Below are 20,508 nucleotides of genomic sequence, written 5' to 3'. Positions count from 1 at the left end.
AGCGGCCCCTTGTTATATTTGACTTTTGTTGTAGTTGCTGTCTGATGCAATGTATTGGTGTATGCTGTTGTTTACAAATAACAATTGATGGTTTGCTGCGTATACATCAATGTATTGCAATCTGTTATATGTTGTGCTTTAATACTGGCAATACACAAGGATTTGTTTTTCTATTACCCTTCCTTCCCCCCGTCCCATCTCAAATCCTTATCCTGACCCCCTTCCAAGTGCTATATAGTCGTAATGGCTTGGCGCTGTTCGTTGATAGTTCCCTTCTATTTAGCATAGTGATATTGGTTAATTTTATTTTGATAAAGTGCAGCTGGAACAATTTAAAGCTTAATTATCCTTGGATAAATTGATCCATCACTTAAATCTTAATTATTCGTGGACAACTTAGCTTAAAAGCTTAAATCTCTTGAATTTATTCCTTCAGAACATGGTCATCAGCTTAGTTTTTTTTTTTTTTTTTTTGCAGGGATATTCCTGCGCGGGCCCTAAGCCTCTGGCTGGCTCACTAAGAGTTGCTTGTTTCTGTTTTACTTGGATGGAGTATGAGTATGACTCGTATCAGCTTAGTTAATCACATAATGGGTTCGTATCCTGGCCGGGGAGGATTTACTGGGCGCAATTCCTTAACTGTAGCCTCTGTTTAACGCAACAGTAAAATGTGTACTTGGATGAAAAAACGATTCTTCGCGGCTGGGATCGTATTCCAGGGACCTGCCCGAAACGCTACGCGTACTAGTGGCTGTACAAGAATGTAACAACTCTTGTATATATCTAAAAAAAAAAAAATAATAATTTTGCCAGCAGCTTGAAGCTTATATTCGTTCATAAGTATTGTATTCGAGCGAACTAAATGCAGATGGTCAGACTTATGCCACAAGATCCCATCATGTTTTTTGGAAACGATTTAGCTCAAGGTTCATTCCCCCGGCAGGACAGAAACTGTTGGGTACGTTCTCACTCGCCTGATGTGTCTGTTCACCTAGCAGTTAAGTAGGTACCCCAGGAGTTAGGCAATTGTTGTGGGTTGTATTTTTGGGAAGGTCATTAGTTAGGGGAAGGTGGGAGGGGGACCTTGATATGTCTAAATACAGGGTTCCTGTTTCCGACAAACGGGTATTGCTTACTTAGGTGTATCTTGGGGGATCTGGTGTAGTTACCCTTGTATTATAGTTATTTGATATCGTTTTCTCTTGTGCGATAATAATCATCCATTTTCTCTAATTAAATGGATAAGAGAACGGGATTTTTGTTATCCTGAACTTTAAAAAAATAGACGTAAGCTAAGAATGTTGACCAGACCACACACTAGAAGGTGAACGGACGACGACGTTTCGGTCCGTCCCGGACCATTCTCAAATCGATTGTGTAACGGTTCTATTGTTACGTAAAGTATGGTGACAAATAAACACAGACACTAAGATACTATATATATATTTGGTCGAATATACAGAAGTACACAGGTGATACGTTGGTGTGAGTTGAGCGCACTGAGCGTCGGTACAGTATCTCGCAACTGTCTGCTCTAGACCACACTTGAAAGTAGACTCTGCTTTAATGTTTGCTATCCTGCTGCTTATATGCCCGGGCAACTCCTCACCGTATTGCCCGGGCAACGCCTCACCTCATTCATCTCCAAAGGTTGACAGGAATATTAACAATGCATTTGGAGCGAGTATATTATTGGGATAATCTACTCGCTACAATTGTAACCACAATCGACTTGAGAATGGTCCAGGACGGACCGAAACGTCGTCGTCCCTCCACCTTCTAGTGTGTGGTCTGGTCAACATACTTGAGCCCCGTTATTGTGACTCCTCGCCTGCACGCTAAGGCTCTTCCAGCAGCCGCTGCTTCTTCAGGTATTTGTATCGTCGTCACCATTGTCATCACAAATGTGATGATCTCCATCATCATTACCAGAGAGTGACTACTGTCATCAACGTAGTGACTAGTGTTATGATCTCAGCCTGCAGGAGAAACGAGTCTCCCTTCTTGAGAGTTATTCAGCAAGCCTGACCTAACTAGAAGGTCTAGCAAGTATTGAGGTGATAACGCATATGTAAAATAGTTGGTTGGATATGTGTAACAGTTTGAGATTATGGGCAATGCAGAAGAAAATAGATAAATGACTGGCTAGGAGATGTGGACATTTTGCTGGAGGCTTGAGGCTCGCTTCTGGAGGACCTTGACCTCACTTGAGTGCCAGACATCGCAGGGGGAAGCCGCGCTCCGTTTGAGCTCCCGCCAGAAGGGAACCCCTAGTGATATATCTCGCAGAGAAGAGAAGTGTGCGGACGTACCAGCTGTGGAATCGAGCTGGGAACGTTGTGGTCTCAAGTCCTGGTCGACGAGCAGATATTAAATCGCCCAGAAGCATTATTGTGGGCTGTGTGGAGCGCCCTGACCAGGCGCCGTCAGAGGAAAAGCGCCCTCGACCAGTTAATCTGTGGTAAGCACGATATACGCCAGTTCATAGTGATTGCATTGTAGTTGGTCGTGTGCCCAGCGACAGTAGCGATGTTTATTTATAAGTTAGACATGTTTTAATAAGGCAGAAAGCCTGAAATAGGAGAGTGAAGAGGGAGGAGCACGGAGCGACGTCCGTCCTCTCTGAGCGCTGGCGGACGACTGAGGGAGCCGGCTCCGGATGGAGGAAGACCCTCCCAGCGAGTGAGGACGCCGCCGCCAGGCGAGGTGGAGTATGGACCCGCCCAAAACGGGGGAGTCCACTCTCACTGTATGTAGAGAACAGATAGAGGTTTGAGGCAAAGCATATTGTGTGAATTATTTTTGTTTATGTGTTAAAGGGGAACATTTTATTGGAGTGTCGATGGGTTGCAGGTTTGGCTTTTGGGGAAGAAGTTGCTGAGAACTTCGAAGCCAGCAGATGAAGTAGCTGATGAGACTCCAAGGTAGTGGAGCAGAGGACCTCGAGCTGTGAGGAGAAGCAGCAGTGAAGAGGAGTGTCACGTGCTTCTGTAGAGGTGGTGCTAGCAGCCAAGAGAGCTGTGGAAGAACCTAACAGAAGGGTGAAGCACCGTAGTTACTCAAGGAAACTTCATGATAGCAGCCTGGAGGAGCTGCAGAGGATCCTGGTAGTGAAGCCTGGAAGAACCTAAGGATATTAGGGTTGTGAACTTCCAGAGGTGGAAGGGGAAGTTCTGGTGGATTACTAGTAGGGAGTTGATAGTGTTTGGTTGTCATTAGCGTGCAAGACGCAGTGAGAGGTGAGTGACTGTTGGCATTCTTGCGTCAAGGAGTTTTTTATACTGAAGTATCAATGAACATTTATACTGGTATATGTTATTGCATTCAAATGCTGGTTTTCTATATATATATGTTATCTTGCTGATGGTGCAACAGTGTGTAGGCTTGACCAACTCGAGGAGGTTAATAGTATCAGGTGGTGAACCAGGAGATAGGATACCACTTGATAAGCTGATAATAGAGTTCTGATGGTATTGGAGTGCAACCTGATTGTGATATTATAGAGTATAGGATTCATTATTATTATATGTGTGTATGTATCGTGTATGTGCTTTGTTCAGTAAAGGTGTCACAATTTGCTGGTGTTTGCCCTTGTCCTAGTGAGGCTTCCCAGGAGGTAGTAAAGAAGGAGAGAGAGAGAGAAAGAACCATGAACCACTGCTGTGGACAGGGTAGGAGGTAATACTAGTAAGTCATAGGGGGGTTGAGGAGATCATATCTCATGAGGAGAGAGTGGGGAGTCACAGCGGCTCGAGTGGGTGTGTGCACGTGACAACGAGGCTAAGTGTTGGAGCCGCATCCCCTGAACGTGTGACGTTGAGCCCCTCTCCAAGAGCCAGAAGCGCCAAGGGTGATCTCCTAGTATAAGCACTCTGCCGAATTGTGGATTGGGTTGTCCAGAGAGAAGGATCAACGACGACAACACCAACCAACCCACAGTCTATATAATAAATTGGGGGCCTGTCCGGGAGAGTGAACTGACACACCCACACCCTGTCCAAGAGTGGATTTGTACACCCTTGCTGAAATAGATAAACTGTGTGATCGCAGGTGTATACTCTCTCTCTTGGGAAGACTCACAGGACAAAGATGGATAAGGTGCAAAGCGTTTGTGGAGTCAGGCAAGCCTGAGGACTTAGAAGGTTGCACGAGGGATCAATTGAAACAAATAGCAGAAAAATGTGGCATCAGGTTGAAAGCATCTAAAGTAGCTGGGATGAAGGATGAGATCCTGAGGCAGTTGAGAGCCAGAAGTGAAGCGGCAGAACAAGGAGCCCAGGAAGGAGCTGAAAGTAGAAAGGAGGATGATGGGCAGGATGAAGTGAGATCCCAGGGATCGAGTAGGAGCAGCAAGAGTAGCCGCAGTAGCAGGAGTAGCCGAAATAGGAGCTTGGAGAGATTCCAGTTAGAGCTCCAGATGCAGCAACAACGAGAGGACAAGGAGAGACAGTTCCAGCTGGAAAAGATGAAATTAGAACTCCAGATGAAAAATGAAGCAGAGAAGGAAAAAGAAAAAACCAGACTGGAAATAGAAAAAGAGAAAGCAAGACTAGAGGTCGAAAAAGAAAAAGCCCAGGTCGAAAAGAAAAGCCCAGGTCGAAAAAGAAAAAGCCCAGGTCGAAAAAGAAAAAGAGAGAACAAAACAAATGCAGATAGAAGCGAATAGAACCTTGGCTGAGCAGAGGATTGAACATGGGTTGCCAGAGAGCACCACCCAGGTATCACACCCACCAGAGGTTAGGGTTAGGGAGAAGGACATTCCCTTGTTTGTTCCCGAAGAGGCAGAGAGCTTCTTCGAGCATTTTGAGAAAGTAGCCAGTATCAAGGAGTGGCCACAGGAGGAATGGGCCCAGCTGGTCCAGTTAAGATTGACCGGTGCAGCCAGGGAGGCATACACCCAATTGTCACTGGAAGAGTGCCAGGATTATGCCACAGTAAAGAGCAGCATATTGCGCTCGTTTCAGTTAACCCCAGAAGCTTATAGGAAGCGCTTCAGAGAGATGATCAAAGTTGGAGCGTGTACGTTTGCTGAGACAGCAAGGGATCTGGAAAGACGATTCCAGAAGTGGATTGAGGCTGCTGGAGTTGGATCTTATGCTGACCTGAAGCAACTGATGGTCATGGAGAAGTTCTTGGAGATGATGCATCCCGAAACAAAGTTCAAGATCCAAGAAGCAGGGATAAAGGAGGTGAAAGATGCCGCAGATAGGGCGGATATGATTACTGAAGCGTACAAGAGCTTAAGAGAGAACAGAGTGCAGAATGAGGTGAGACGCAGCAATAGCAGATCCAATGGAGTCTGGGGAGGAAGAAATTATGAAAGACCCAGAAGAGTTTGGGGTGAGAAAAATTTTGATAAATGGGCAGATAAAAGTAAGTACCCAAAAACTCAGAAGAGTAGGTCGCGCACTTCGTCTGAAAGTGAAGATGGAGGAGCAAAACGAGAAACTGATCGGTATCCAGGAAATCAAGAATCCAGTAAAGCTCCACAGAGTACGAGTAGTACGTCTGGCCCGAGGAACTCCAATACGAGTGGGCAGAGTCAGAGCTACTCTGGTACATATAGAAGAGACTTTTCCCAGATGAGATGTTACAATTGTAACGGATTGGGTCACGTGATGCGAGATTGTCGGCAGGGCAAGAGAGTTGTGACCCTGGCCATGTGTGACCCCCGAGGTAAATATACTAATGTGTTCCGAGACAAACCACAGAGAGCGAACTTAGTGAACGAGAGGTATAGGCCGTTCATGAGCAAAGGTTGGATCAGAATAGGAAGCCAACCTGAAGTAGAAGTTGGTATCTTAAGAGATACCGGAGCTAATCAGAGCTTGATTACGAGAAGCCTGATTGGGGATGGTCGACGGTTAGCTGGCAGTGGGAAGATGAAAGTATATGGGTTATTGTCGGAGAGTGACATGCCCGTATGTGCTGTCCAGCTAAGGTCGGAATATGTGTCGGCAGAGGTGATGTTGGGAGTGTGCCCCGACATACCTGTTCCAGGAGTCCAAGTGATCCTGGGGAATGACTTGTGCGGGACAAAGGTGTTGCCAAGAGTCATAGCGGAGACTGTGCCAGAGGAGTGCCCAGAAGGCCACTGCACGGGTGGGACGCCTGAGAGTGTGAACCTGACTGACATCCGAGGGGATGAGTCAGGAGACCGCCAAGCCATTGAGTACCCCGTCTCGGTAGTGAGGAAGGCAGAGGTGGCCGACAAGGAAGACGCTGGAGAAGATGATACAGTGTCGATTCAGCCGGTGGAAGATATCGACGTAGATATAGCGTGGCTGTTTGATGAAGGTCCAGCCCAGGAAAATGGAGTCTCGGTGAGGTCGAAAGTGAAGATGGCCCAGCCGAAGAAGAATCGTGAGAAGAGAGCGGACCTGAGTAGAGCCCAGGCTGCTGAAATTGAGAGTCGGAAGGCGAATGCAACTGTGCTGAGTAGGAATGAGGAAAGATGTGGACAGACTGAGGACGGGAATAGAGCGTCAAGTGGTCCACGAGCACAGAGGCATATGGATAGTGGAGTTAAGTTGTTTGAGATGTCAGGAGTTGGCATGTTTCACAGACAACGTGGAGGAGAAATAATGAAGAAGAGTAATAGCCGAGAAAATGAGAGGAGAAGAGACAGTATGTGTGGAGAGATGCTTACGAGCACTTTGGGAGAGGCAAAGCGACATGTATGGTCGAGTGCTGTTGGATGTAGTGCAGTGCTCGAAGAAACTTTTAGGGAACGAAGAAGAGTCGAAGGAGAAGAAATGGAGTGGTATAGAAGTGAAAAGTGTGGGAAGAGGATGATGATGCAAGCATGGAGGAATAGAAGAAAGCCGAGGACTCGATGGAGGTCAAACAAGACGATGTCTTGGATAAATGAGGAGACGAAAAGGAGGAGCGTCGGTGAAGACGATGGAGTGAAGTATGATGACAGGAGACGAAAGTATAATGGCAGTAGATGGAAGAGTGAAGACGACAGAGGAGGTACAGACAGTAGATGTCTGACTCTGGACGTGAAGAGAAGACGAGGAAACGGAGGGTGGAGACAGTAAGTAGAGTGGACCAATGGATTGCAGGCGTCCAAGGAGGACAGCCTAGCCAAGAGGTGCCAGAGAAGTCAAATCGTTTATGAGAAGATCATGGTTCTGGAGAGAGGTGAGCCAGATGTTGCAAGGAGCAACGAACTAATTGTAGACTCCTAAGGGAGTACGTAAGCAGATCAACCGTTCGAACCAATCGGTTGAAGAACGAGACAGTGTGGTGGCGGATGTATTATCCCGAGCCTAGCCACTAGAATAACTCTCAAAAATAAGGGGAGGGGAGTGTTATGATCTCAGCCTGCAGGAGAAACGAGTCTCCCTTCTTGAGAGTTATTCAGCAAGCCTGACCTAACTAGAAGGTCTAGCAAGTATTGAGGTGATAACGCATATGTAAAATAGTTGGTTGGATATGTGTAACAGTTTGAGATTATGGGCAATGCAGAAGAAAATAGATAAATGACTGGCTAGGAGATGTGGACATTTTGCTGGAGGCTTGAGGCTCGCTTCTGGAGGACCTTGACCTCACTTGAGTGCCAGACATCGCAGGGGGAAGCCGCGCTCCGTTTGAGCTCCCGCCAGAAGGGAACCCCTAGTGATATATCTCGCAGAGAAGAGAAGTGTGCGGACGTACCAGCTGTGGAATCGAGCTGGGAACGTTGTGGTCTCAAGTCCTGGTCGACGAGCAGATATTAAATCGCCCAGAAGCATTATTGTGGGCTGTGTGGAGCGCCCTGACCAGGCGCCGTCAGAGGAAAAGCGCCCTCGACCAGTTAATCTGTGGTAAGCACGATATACGCCAGTTCATAGTGATTGCATTGTAGTTGGTCGTGTGCCCAGCGACAGTAGCGATGTTTATTTATAAGTTAGACATGTTTTAATAAGGCAGAAAGCCTGAAATAGGAGAGTGAAGAGGGAGGAGCACGGAGCGACGTCCGTCCTCTCTGAGCGCTGGCGGACGACTGAGGGAGCCGGCTCCGGATGGAGGAAGACCCTCCCAGCGAGTGAGGACGCCGCCGCCAGGCGAGGTGGAGTATGGACCCGCCCAAAACGGGGGAGTCCACTCTCACTGTATGTAGAGAACAGATAGAGGTTTGAGGCAAACATATTGTGTGAATATTTTTTGTTTATGTGTTAAAGGGGAACATTTTATTGGAGTGTCGATGGGTTGCAGGTTTGGCTTTTGGGGAAGAAGTTGCTGAGAACTTCGAAGCCAGCAGATGAAGTAGCTGATGAGACTCCAAGGTAGTGGAGCAGAGGACCTCGAGCTGTGAGGAGAAGCAGCAGTGAAGAGGGGTGTCACGTGCTTCTGTAGAGGTGGTGCAGCAGCCAAGAGAGCTGTGGAAGAACCTAACAGAAGGGTGAAGCACCGTAGTTACTCAAGGAAACTTCATGATAGCAGCCTGGAGGAGCTGCAGAGGATCCTGGTAGTGAAGCCTGGAAGAACCTAAGGATATTAGGGTTGTGAACTTCCAGAGGTGGAAGGGGAAGTTCTGGTGGATTACTAGTAGGGAGTTGATAGTGTTTGGTTGTCATTAGCGTGCAAGACGCAGTGAGAGGTGAGTGACTGTTGGCATTCTTGCGTCAAGGAGTTTTTTTATACTGAAGTATCAATGAACATTTATACTGGTATATGTTATTGCATTCAAATGCTGGTTTTCTATATATATATGTTATCTTGCTGATGGTGCAACAGTGTGTAGGCTTGACCAACTCGAGGAGGTTAATAGTATCAGGTGGTGAACCAGGAGATAGGATACCACTTGATAAGCTGATAATAGAGTTCTGATGGTATTGGAGTGCAACCTGATTGTGATATTATAGAGTATAGGATTCATTATTATTATATGTGTGTATGTATCGTGTATGTGCTTTGTTCAGTAAAGGTGTCACAATTTGCTGGTGTTTGCCCTTGTCCTAGTGAGGCTTCCCAGGAGGTAGTAAAGAAGGAGAGAGAGAGAGAAAGAACCATGAACCACTGCTGTGGACAGGGTAGGAGGTAATACTAGTAAGTCATAGGGGGGTTGAGGAGATCATATCTCATGAGGAGAGAGTGGGGAGTCACAGCGGCTCGAGTGGGTGTGTGCACGTGACAACGAGGCTAAGTGTTGGAGCCGCATCCCCTGAACGTGTGACGTTGAGCCCCTCTCCAAGAGCCAGAAGCGCCAAGGGTGATCTCCTAGTATAAGCACTCTGCCGAATTGTGGATTGGGTTGTCCAGAGAGAAGGATCAACGACGACAACACCAACCAACCCACAGTCTATATAATACTAGGCATTGTATGTACTAGCTCTATAAATTCATCAATATATGTATCACACCTTGTATGTATGTACTTAACCTGAATACACATTTGAATTTGAATTTTGACTAAACATCAGTACACAGAAGGGTGGCGTTATATGTGACATCAGTACAGAGAGGGTGGCATTATGTGACATCAGTACAGAGAGGGTGGCATTATGTGACATCAGTACAGAGAGGGTGGCATTATGTGACATCAGTACAGAGAGGGTGGCATTATGTGACATCAGTACAGAGAGGGTGGCATTATGTGACATCAAAATACAAGATGATGCACTAAATATTCACCATTGGCGGGACGTCCTGAATAGGCCTGGTGGCGCGGCCTAGCAGGGTAGGCCTGGCGGTCTGGCCCATCTGGGTAGGTCTCACGGCCCGGACCAGTTGGGTAGGTCTCACAGCCTTGGCCCACTTGCCACTGGTCATAGTTCGAGGTTTTGACTCTGAGGTGGTCTCCCTATATGGAACTCGCGTGGGGATTGTGGTGGTGGTGGTTGTGGTGGTGGTGGTTGTGGTGGTGGTTGTGGTGGTGGTTGTGACTTGTCGTTGTTACCTAACAGTGATTACGGGGGAAGTGAGATCTAGCACTTTATGATGTCTTCTGATCTTGTTGAACCCGTTGCCTTTACAGTAATTTAATAATCCTGACATTCGAATTCCTTGTCGAATCTGGCCTTTCAAGTTGTGGATGAAAGTGGCTTTCACGAGTCCTTTGAAACTGCACTTGTTGGACACCTGGTCGTGCAGGGTAGAAGTGTTTCCTTAGTTCTTTAGCTCGTGTGTTTCCAGCTTTCACTTATGTCCCCTCGTCCAGCTTTGTTATAATCTAAAGAAGTTCGTGTGTTGTTTGTAGTGTTGGTGACTGGTGGTGGTGGTTATGGCACCATAGTAGTGGTGGTGGTGGTGGTGGTGTTAGTTGGAACGGTGCGGTTATCGTGATGTTGTGACTGACAGTCGTGAAAGGGGGTCCTGATCAGCACGTCTCCGGGCACCGATCACTGGCTACTGACGCGATCAAGCAAGTCACAAAATAGTGACCTCTTAATGCTCCCTCCTCTCCCGACCCCCCCCCCCCCCTCTCTCTCTCTCCTCCCTGCCAGGCCCCTCTCCACCCTTCCCCATCCCTTTCTCCTTCCCCTCCCTCCCGTCCTCTCTCGACCCCTCTGTTCCCCTCCTCTCCCGCCGCCCCTCACTGTAACCTGCGTCACGGCGACAATCAAATCTCAACTGGACGGCGTGGGCTCAAACCCGGCCAGAACTGACCTAAAGAAGTGCTTCACAAGTGGGGAAAATGGTCGGGGAACTGCCGTGTTGGCTAAGGCTCGGGGTGGTGGCTAAGGCTCGGGGTGGTGGCTAAGGCTCGGGGTGGTGGCTAAGGCTCGGGGTGGTGGCTAAGGCTCGGGGTGGTGGCTAAGAATCTGAAATGACATACAAGAACTTGAAATCATACTTAATGAAACCATAACACTAATTCTAAGAGTACAATATACATCGAATTTACGTCACGACCCAAGTCCTTCTAGCATTAAAAACATCATCATATAACTGAATGCTAAGACTGCTATTAAGATGGCCAGAGACCCCCCCCCCCCACACTATAATTACATTGCTAAGAATACACAAATTATAAACGGAAAAAGAAAGGAATCGAACTAGCATGGACGATGAGTCTGCTCTCTCTCTCTCTCGAACACCGCCTATGTATTTACGTATGGAGGTTAGCTTAGCATTTTAAAAGCACCGAATCACCTTCTGTGGTTGAGTGTTCAATAAACCCATGAACTATATGTTTAACACTTCTCTAACCCTGTTCATGGAGGACAGAAGAAAATGTATATATGCTGGTTAGCATTGTAAATGTCTGGCCACGTCTGTGGTAGAAAATAATAATAATAATAATAAAAAGCCTGCTTGAGCAAGCACGCGAGGTGGTGCCTGTGAGGATGTCGTCTCCCTGGGAGGAGGCTCCACACAAGATTCCAATATACAAGATGCCAGTAAAGAAGTCCGGCATGTCACCTCAAGCAATAAGACCTGCATATCTCGAGGGAATTAATAGAGACAGGACAGGAATTAGGTTAAATCTACATTAATGGATCAGCTAATCCTATAGACGGGGGCTGGAGCAGCGTTCACTGTAGTCAGAAATAATGCCTTCCAGAACAAACATGAAGAAAAAGCACTGAGTACGTCGTCGCCTCAACGCCAGCAGAGCTCTCTTCCATTGTTATGTTATTAAAATATAATATTTCATTATTTATAAATCTCTTTATACGTTGTTGTTAAAGATTCGCTACCTGGAACAAAGTTCCAAGTAGCACGGGCTATGGCTCTTTATACCTATATCCGGCCCCCTCCTTTTCCCCAAGGTCGAATTAACCCTTCCCAAGGATGCAACCCAACAAGCTGACTAATTCCAGAGTACCTGTTTACTGTTAAGCAAGCAGGGGGCAGTAGGTGATAGGAAACGCGCCCGATATGTCCCGCTCGAGATTCTAACCCGGAATTTCCGATTGTGAGTCGAGAATGAACCCGACTGTGCTGACTCAAGAGCGGCGCTGCAAAGCCTCGGGAAGTTAAATTTTGCTCCGAGGGGCGAGGGTTGCCAAAGCCTCCGAGGGGCGAGGGTTGCCAAAGCCTCCGAGGGGCGAGGGTTGCCAAAGCCTCCGAGGGGCGAGGGTTGCCAAAGCCTCTGGAATGTAAAGCAGAAAACATGGATAGTAGCTGAAATTAAGAGAAAGGTGGAAGTGCTATCGAACCGCGGTAGAATGATCACGTTCCTGTGGAGTCCCTCGCATGTTACCCCAACCACTTGGGATGGACGGTGGAACGACGTCTCACATCATGCAGGTCGACGTTCAGAGTGATGATTGATGAAGATTAAGCCATCCAAAAGGTGGCACGGGCATGAATAGCCCGTAAGTAGTGGCCCTTTTGAGCCATTACCAGTATCAAGAGCTGATACTGGAGATCTGTGGAGGTGCGACTGCACCCTGCGTGACGGGAGATGTCTCCCGTGGTCGACGTTCAATCCCCCGATCGTCCAAGTAGTTGGGCACTATTCCATCCCCCCGTCCCATCCCAAATCCTTATCCTGATCAGCTCAGCCCAGCCAGCGTTATATAGTCGTAATGGCTTGGCGCATTCCCCTGATATTTTCCTTCCCTTCCCTTCCCTTGCGTATTGGCACCTGTGGAAACGAAGGAGCAATATGCTGGCTGCCGAGGGTGATGGAGACCATATTAAATACTTCGTCCCCAAGACCCGTTACAAATGAGGAGCATAATCAGTCACCACCGTGGCCAGGTAGACCAGGAGAGGAGGATAGAAGAGCAAGTCATTGAATCTGTACGCTGGTACACTGCCGCCATAACTGACGACCTCATTATGGACGTTAGCTATAAGGTGGTGGTTGAAGAAGGGGGAATCTGTAATTGCAAGAATTCGTCTTGGATACAAGTACCCATGGAGATTCGAGATGAAAACAGCTGAGCAACGAAGTTAAAGAACTTGCAGAATGAGTGAAGGACATCGTCTCGACCACTACCTAAGAGACTGCGCCCTTCTAAGAGTCATCAGAAATGTGTAGCATAATAAACTTAACATTTTGTCAAATATTGATACCCTCAAAAGTTCCCCCCCTCTTTGTTGACAGTGTTGAGCCAATTGACTTGAGAATGGTCCAGGACGGACCGAAACGTCGTCGTCCCTTCACCTTCTAGTGTGTGGTCTGGTCAACATACTTCAGCCCCGTTATTGTGACTCCTCGCACCCTCTTTGCACCCGCATAATAACGCAAATTTGAGGGTTGTAAGATGTAAATCTCTTGTTTGCCAAACTGTTCACGTGGGACAGTTAAGTCTCTGCTGCGTTTGAGTACAAATAACAGGATGAACAACCCAGCGAGTTCTCTTCCTATTGTCGTGTGTTGTTCATGCTACTTTGGCGCTATGCCCCTTCAGGGTAATATGTAAAAAAAATATATATATTTATATAAATGGTTAATAGTCATAATAGAATGGCTAATAGTTAATAGAATGGCTTAGAAGCTATAATTTCATTCATCCAAATATTATAAAAATTCTCCTGTCTTCATATAATTCGTGAAACATCGGGGGTACTGTACCATTATTTAAAACCTTGCTAAGAAAAATGAAGAAAAAGGATGAATTAAGGCTTGAGCTTAATTAAATTGGAAATGTACACACATGATGCAGGGTATCAAGGTAGACTGAAACAAAGGCAGGGGAAGACTAGGTGCAGGCAGGGAGGAAAGTGGGTGAGGTATAGCGGGAAGTAGAAGAGGGGGAGTAGGAGAGAGGGGATAAGAGTTGAGCGAAGAGGGGAGGAGGAGGGAGGTAGAGAGGAAGGGGAACAGCCGAGTAGGACCATGTTGACCGTTTAATATTGCTCCATCAGCAAAGTGGCTGACGGTGACATTGAAGGGCGAACAAATCAGGAGACAGGTTGACTGACACACACACACACACACACACACACACACACACACACACACACACACACACACACACACACACACACACACACACACACACACACACACATGCAGAGTGTCCATCAAATTAGTCACTAAGCGACAGGAGCTAAACTATGAGTAAGACTAAGCTAACTAAAAGACACTCCTTTCGAGAAAGGACAGAGATGGGATATGAACACGACATACAAAATACAGACGAGTATTGATGAGAGCTGGGCCAGGATTCAACAAGCATTTGGCCACCTACTTACAAGCCTGTACATCATTTCTCAATCTTCAACGGCTTTGTTTTCATTTATTAAATAGTTTGAACTCGGAAGCACCAGGAAGCTGTTTATAACAATAACTTTTGTTTAGGAAGTCTCGATACTCATAAAGTGTTTAATTAATGTAATCAAAGTCGCCGAAGATCGAGGGAAGATGAACAGGTTTGTTAGTAGATGCGTAGAGGCTTGTTGGATCCTGGTCCTGGCAAACAAGCAGTTCGCAATGGATGATTAAGGTAGAGGGGTCGCACGTAAGTGAATTAGAACACACACACTGACTGCCCGAGGGAGGTAAGGAGCAGACACTGCCCAAGGGAGTGAGAGAGAGGCACTGCCCGAGGGGATCAAGCGAGGCACTGCCCGAGGGATCAAGAGACAGGCACTGCCCGAGGGATCAAGAGACAGGCACTGCCCGAGGGATCAAGAGACAGGCACTGCCCGAGGGATCAAGAGAGAGACAGGCACTGCCCGAGGGATCAAGAGAGACACAGGCACTGCCCGAGGGATCAAGAGAGACACAGGCACTGCCCGAGAGATCAAGAGAGACACAGGCACTGCCCGAGGGGATCAAGAGAGGCTCTGCCCGAGGGATCAAGAGAGACACAGGCACTGCCCGAGGGATCAAGAGAGACGCAGGCACTGCCCGAGGAATCAAGAGAGACAGACATTGCCCGAGAGGGTAAACAAATTTACATAACTCATAACATTCCGCCTAAAAGAAAGAAAAAGAAGAGTTAAGACACAAATATATATTTGCGTAATTACAATTCCGCTCTTGAAAAAAATAAATATCCGGAGACAGGATCATTTATCCAGACAGATACACATCAGCGACCTTTAACGGCCCTTAACGGCCCTTAAGCGACAAAGAGGGTAATTATCACCTGACACGGAACGCCTGGTTAACAGGTGTTTGACCTCACCGGCGTGCAAGGTGCAGTCTGGACACTGGCTTGGGTCCTCACCGCGGTGGTACCAGCAGAAACCAGTGACACACTCGTGGGTGCCGTTCTCAGGTTGTGCGCCAGGCAGCCTGTCCTCCAAACAAAGACCCAAAAGTGATTCCATGCACCCGCCAAACCCCCCCTGTTTATGAATGAAAAACGGTTTACACAGGACTCACAACTGATGACGTTCGAACACTTCCGGAACATGTGCTTCACTGACGAATTTTGTTCGAACCACAACGCTGTAAATGCTCAGCTCGTCCTCAAAACAAAGACCCAAAAGTGATTCCATGCACCCGCCAAACCCCCTGTTTACGAATGAAAAACGGTTTACACAAGACTCACAACTGATGACGTTCGAACACTTCCGGAACAAGTGCTTCACTGACGAATTTTGTTCGAACCGCAACGCTGTAAATGCTTCACCCACGTACTACAAATACAAATAATCGCCGACAGAACCTAAACACCTAACCTAACCTATGCACAATATGCTAATATATTATAATAATATTTTGTATGAGAAAATTCTCGTTTTGAGTGAACAGCATGTAAAAGTTTATGAATGCGTCTGTGGGGGCGACCGCTGGATGTAATGGACTTGAGTCGAGGACGGGTTGCGTCATCATTTGAGTCAAATGAGACTGAAAGCAAGGATATTGCACATAATTTTCTATTGGTGTCTTCTTTGAATATATCCTATTTTATGTTCATCGCAAGTTACCAGTTATTTTAAACGCCAAACATGACTTGCGTAAACACTTAATCCCTTCAACGCCAAGCTGTGTGTTGGCGTAGATCACGCCAACCTTCTTGACACGAGTTGCGTAAATACTTCTTGACGTTCTCGAGAGGTTGTGTATTGATCCAGCATTGGAAATGCTTACGAAAGCAGTACAATATTTTGTTTACACAACACTGTGGGGGTGGCGCCACCCACCCTGCTCCTCCACCTCCTCTTACCCCGACCACTTGTAAGTCGGGAGTAATCTATGAGTCTGCCCGTCGCAATTCATCATAATCATCATTAATCATCACTAACGTCGATTAGTGATGATTGAAAGAGTGAATGAGGGCCCGGGGGGCCCTGCCGGAGCCAACTTCTTTGTTCGGGCTCGTAATTGGTTAGGAAGTGACGGTGTTGATGGAATCTGGATTTGCGTGCTGGCGTGACGCATGGGTTCCTTGTACGTGTTCTTGAATAGTAGTTCTTGCTTAACAGTTTGTAGGACCTAGCATTGGTTCTTGAGCTCCGGCTTTCCAACTATCGGTCGTCTAATGTATTGACCTCGACCACTTTGTGGCTTGTCAAATCTGACATTACAACTAAAGATGAAGCCTAAATTATCCCTCGATCTTAGTTTGAGCCACTTCCTTACTGCATTTACACTGAAGAACCCGAGGGGATCAAGCGGCTTTGATCCCCTCGGGTTCTTTCTCAAGAGCACTTTTCTCAAGAGCTCTTTCCTGGTAGCCCCGTGGCTCCTCTGCGTGTCTTACATGTGTCCTTTTGTTACACCATTGTTCAACCTGAACGTTGTCCGTATCTCTCTCATCTGTGTCCTCAGTCTGCCATGGACTAGCGTACGTATGTACGAAAACTCTACCCAAGCTCCGGTGTTTGATTTAACCCATTGGCTGGTGCCATTATTTCCTCCAGTAGGACCCCCTCAGCTGACATCTGACCTACCACAACCTGGTTCAGTTGAGCTCCAGTAGAACCAGGACCTTGTCATGTCATGAAACCCTGGAGATGATGACGGGGTCTTGTCTCATCACAGAATTTCCCCATTTTGATTTGTCCCTCTTGTTGGGACTCTGTTTCCAGTTTGTAAGGTAGTTTTCAACATAGTGCAATATTATGCCTTTAATTCTAGCCTAGCTTTGTTGGCATAGGAACCTCTTGTGAGGGATAAGTGCCATAGGCTTTCTAACAGTCTAGTAACAAGTCCATTCGCTCTTCCCTTTCTGATCTCGGTCTTTCCATTTCGGAACTCTAATAGATTTGTCAGGCATGACTTAATTCTCTCTAAACGTTTCATTATTCTCTCTCTATTATGTCACGTTACAGGGGTATGTCTGTGAGCATCAGGTTGCAGGGTATGTTAAGAACTCTGGTGTGTAGTAGCCTGTGTCTTGCTTGTCGTGTACAGTGTTGCGAAGAGTGCCACATGTCGTGTATAGTATCACCCCTGCCTCAAGTGACGCACTGGAGACTATTGCAAGGACTTGCACAGCATCACTGCAGTTCAGGATGGAGGATGAGGTTCTGTCGGGTCTTACAACCTTGGTTTCCTGAAGTCCCTGGAGCTGGTCTCTTCCCTCTTCCTTTATCACTGCTATTGTACTGCGTTCCGTTCCAGGAGGAGCTCCTTCTCCTCCTCGTGTCAAGTAGTAGTAGTTCTACTATTAGTCTACTACTATTACTAGTAGTTCTATTAGTTCTGCCTCATCACTCGACGTCAGCACTTCACTTTTCTGGGCAAGTCTCTCCATCTGATCATTTACTGGGATTCTTTATGTCTTATGGGATTGTGTAGTAAGGATGGTTAATCCTTATATCTGGAGGAACTTGTTCTCATACAGATGTTATACCGCTCTTCTTTGCACACAGTTTCCAGCTCTTCTTCCCTGCCTTGTTCATGTTCTTGCATGTACATGGCAGTTCATGTACTTGCCGGAAACGCTGTGCGTATTAGTGGCTTTAGGTATTGTAAGTATTAGCTCTATAAATCCCACATTATGTTTGTAACTCGTCTTCGATGTATGTATTTTTACCTGAATAAACATTTTGATTTGATTTACTTTATTCGTGTCTTTCATGCTTACGCTTCTTTGTATTGCCTTGAGACGCATTTGATGTTTTTCTGCCTTGTTAAGTTTTTTCTTTGTGGGGAAAAAACTTTGTGGGGAAAAAACTTTGTGGGGAAAAAACTACCTTTTTTTAAGTTATTTCATAAATGTCATCATACTATTGTTATTTTTGTTTCTTGGGTCTGTTTGTCAATGGACTCTCGCTATGTACGTCGTTATTTGTTCAATCTTGTTCTTCCTGGTCCTCTCACCCGTCGTGCCCTCGGCTCTAATATTTATATCCATAAGTGTCAATCTAGATTGTCCAAGGTTGGAGGCCAGACGCTAAGGCTAGCCTCACCTAACTTTGCAAGGTTGGGTGGGGATGGTCTGGGGTATGGGACAAACATAGGCTGGTCGGGGTGGTCAGTATTTAAGGGGAAACAGTGGGCCAGGGGGGGGGTCTGACACCCCCCCACAACCATCAGGAGGACTTTTGGCAACGCCGGACGGCTACACCGAGCAACATATTTTGTAAACAAATATCAAAGCCTGACGCTCGCCGCATTTATTGGGATATTTTGAGCTGGTCCCATATATGAAAGTTTCTCCCATACTTTGTTGTTGTATAATTCAGTTTGTGAGAAGTTGGTCGTTTTGGACTGAGTTGTAATTTGTTGTTTCCCATCTCTTGAACAGTAATCCTTCTGTGATGCCTCCACAACCACCTAGAAAGTTTCTGTGTGTGTGTGTGTGTGTGTGTGTGTGTGTGTGTGTGTGTGTGTGTGTGTGTGTGTGTGTGTGTGTGTGTGTGCGCGCGCGCGCGCGCAAGTCCCACAGCCCTGGACTAGCGTGCGTACTTTTCCGTGTGAACGCGCCATATTGTGGTCACCATAGCCAGAATGCAAGTTCCTTGTATTACCTCTCTCATTACCGAGATGGGTTCTCTCACCTACCCCTTCTCCCCCCCCCCTTCTCTGTAACCCCCCTCTCCCCACAACTCTACCAAGAGCACTACCTTCAATTAATTTTATAGCCAAACAAGCATTGGCATGTTTGTTTTTAGCGCGTACGCGCGCACACAGTGTACTAAAGAGCCAGAGCTCAACCCCCACAAGCACAACTAGGCGAGAACACACAGACTGCCTACGTGAGACCAGTGTTAGTGTATGCAGCCCTATCATAGACCCCCCCCCCACCTAAAGAAGCACATTAGGAAACTGGAAAAGGTTCAGAAATTTGCGACGAAGTCCCGGAGTCCCGGAATTGCATGGGATGGGATATGAAGAGCGACTGAAGGAACTGACTCTGACGACGTTAAAAAAGTAAGGGGGCGGGAAGATATGATAGCAGCATACAAAATACTTAGCGGGGATTGGCAGAGTGGAAATAGATGAAATGTTCACACAGAATATCAGCAGAACAAGGGGACATGGGTGGAAGTTCGAAACTCAGATGAAACTTAGAGATGTTAGAAAGTTTTCTTTTAGCGTGAGAGTAGTGGGGAAATAGAATGAACTAAACAAGCACATTGTGGAAGCAAACACTATTCATAGCTTTAAAACTCGGTATGATAGAGAAGGACAGGAGTCATTGCTTAAAACAACCGAATTCTAGAAAGGCGGGATCAAAGAGTCAACGCTCGATCCTGCAGGCACAAATAGGTGACTACAAAGAGGCGAGTACACTGCTTAGAATGCTTACGATTTTTCTCCTGTGGGCTGTGTTCCCCATCTTTATATCATCACGAGGCGGGAGACTGGAAGCCTCCAGATGTAGCAGGAACTCCAGCAGGAGCAGCAGGCGGGAAGCGGCAGTAAATACTGCAGGCGCAAGCACAGCAGTAATCAGCAGATGCGCCCAAGCAGCATTAAAGGCAACAGGTGCGGCAAAGGAGGGGTAGATGTAACAGGTGTTCCAGGATCTCGACTACCACCAGTTCTGGGCGGGAGCGGCAGTGACAATGATACCAGGAGAGGTTCACAACACTTGCAGGATGCCTGGGAGTGCCACTAGAGGTCGACAAGGCCAGAGGCGGTGCCACTGTGAAGCGGCACCCCCTTACCCCGGACCCCCTCGTCACCTGACATAACCCTGAGTACACCCCTTCCCTTTCCCCTTCACCCTCCCCTTCCCCTTTCCAGGGATCAGCATCGCGTGCACAAAACGTCTCGTCATTGTTAATTTTCACTATTTTGTGCGCATCCTTTTGAGATGCATTTTGCTAAGGTTTGCGGGGTTTGGGAGCCATAACAGTATTGTTTAATGTGACGGTCAAAGTTCGGATGGATTGTGAGAGGAGTAAATGATGACAGTTTTTTTTCCAACCGGACAAGGATGGTGAAGAAGGTAGGGTAGGGTAGGGGAAGGGGGGGGGGGTTAAGGGAAGGGGCAGGAATAGGGGGTGGATGAGGGAGAGGGATTGGATGATTGGATTATATCACTGTCATCACTATAATCAACGCCGCACTTTCAAAAACGATGGTGAACACTCAACACTGCCGCCTCGTCACCGTCGCCACCCCCCGTCACCATCATATGTAGTTACAATCATCACCGTAATTATAAACAATTCCATCATCACAGACAATACCCCCATCACCATCAACACCACCATCACCATCAATACCACCATCACCATCAACACCACCATCACCATCAACACCACCAT

General features: G+C 46.9%; 1 protein-coding gene and 1 long non-coding RNA gene across 2 annotated transcripts; both read left to right on the top strand.

Moving 5' to 3' along the window:
- Nucleotides 1-1,902: 1,902 nt before the first annotated feature.
- Nucleotides 1,903-3,577, top strand: LOC138360021 (uncharacterized). Its single transcript, XR_011226172.1, has 2 exons — nucleotides 1,903-2,461; nucleotides 2,854-3,577. It is a non-coding gene; the product is annotated as an uncharacterized lncRNA (long non-coding RNA).
- Nucleotides 3,578-4,134: 557 nt separating this feature from the next.
- Nucleotides 4,135-8,926, top strand: LOC138360012 (uncharacterized). The gene is made up of 2 exons (XM_069319902.1): nucleotides 4,135-4,576; nucleotides 4,617-8,926. Exons 1-2 carry the CDS (start codon nucleotides 4,217-4,219, stop codon nucleotides 7,041-7,043), a joined length of 2,787 nt encoding a protein of 928 aa, XP_069176003.1. The 5' UTR covers nucleotides 4,135-4,216; the 3' UTR covers nucleotides 7,044-8,926.
- Nucleotides 8,927-20,508: the final 11,582 nt, after the last annotated feature.

Source organism: Procambarus clarkii, chromosome 94 (genome assembly GCF_040958095.1).
Source record: "Procambarus clarkii isolate CNS0578487 chromosome 94, FALCON_Pclarkii_2.0, whole genome shotgun sequence".
Taxonomy (NCBI): Eukaryota; Metazoa; Arthropoda; class Malacostraca; order Decapoda; family Cambaridae; genus Procambarus; species Procambarus clarkii.
This window is presented reverse-complemented; position numbering and strand designations above follow the sequence as displayed.

Coding starts and splice junctions, on each gene's coding strand:
- LOC138360012 (XM_069319902.1), top strand. CDS start 4,217: ATGAAGGATGAGATCCTGAGGCAGTTGAGAGCCAGAAGTGAAGCGGCA. Junction 4,577..4,616: donor TCGAAAAAGAAAAAGCCCAG/GTCGAAAAGAAA, acceptor GAAAAAGCCCAG/GTCGAAAAAGAAAAAGAGAG.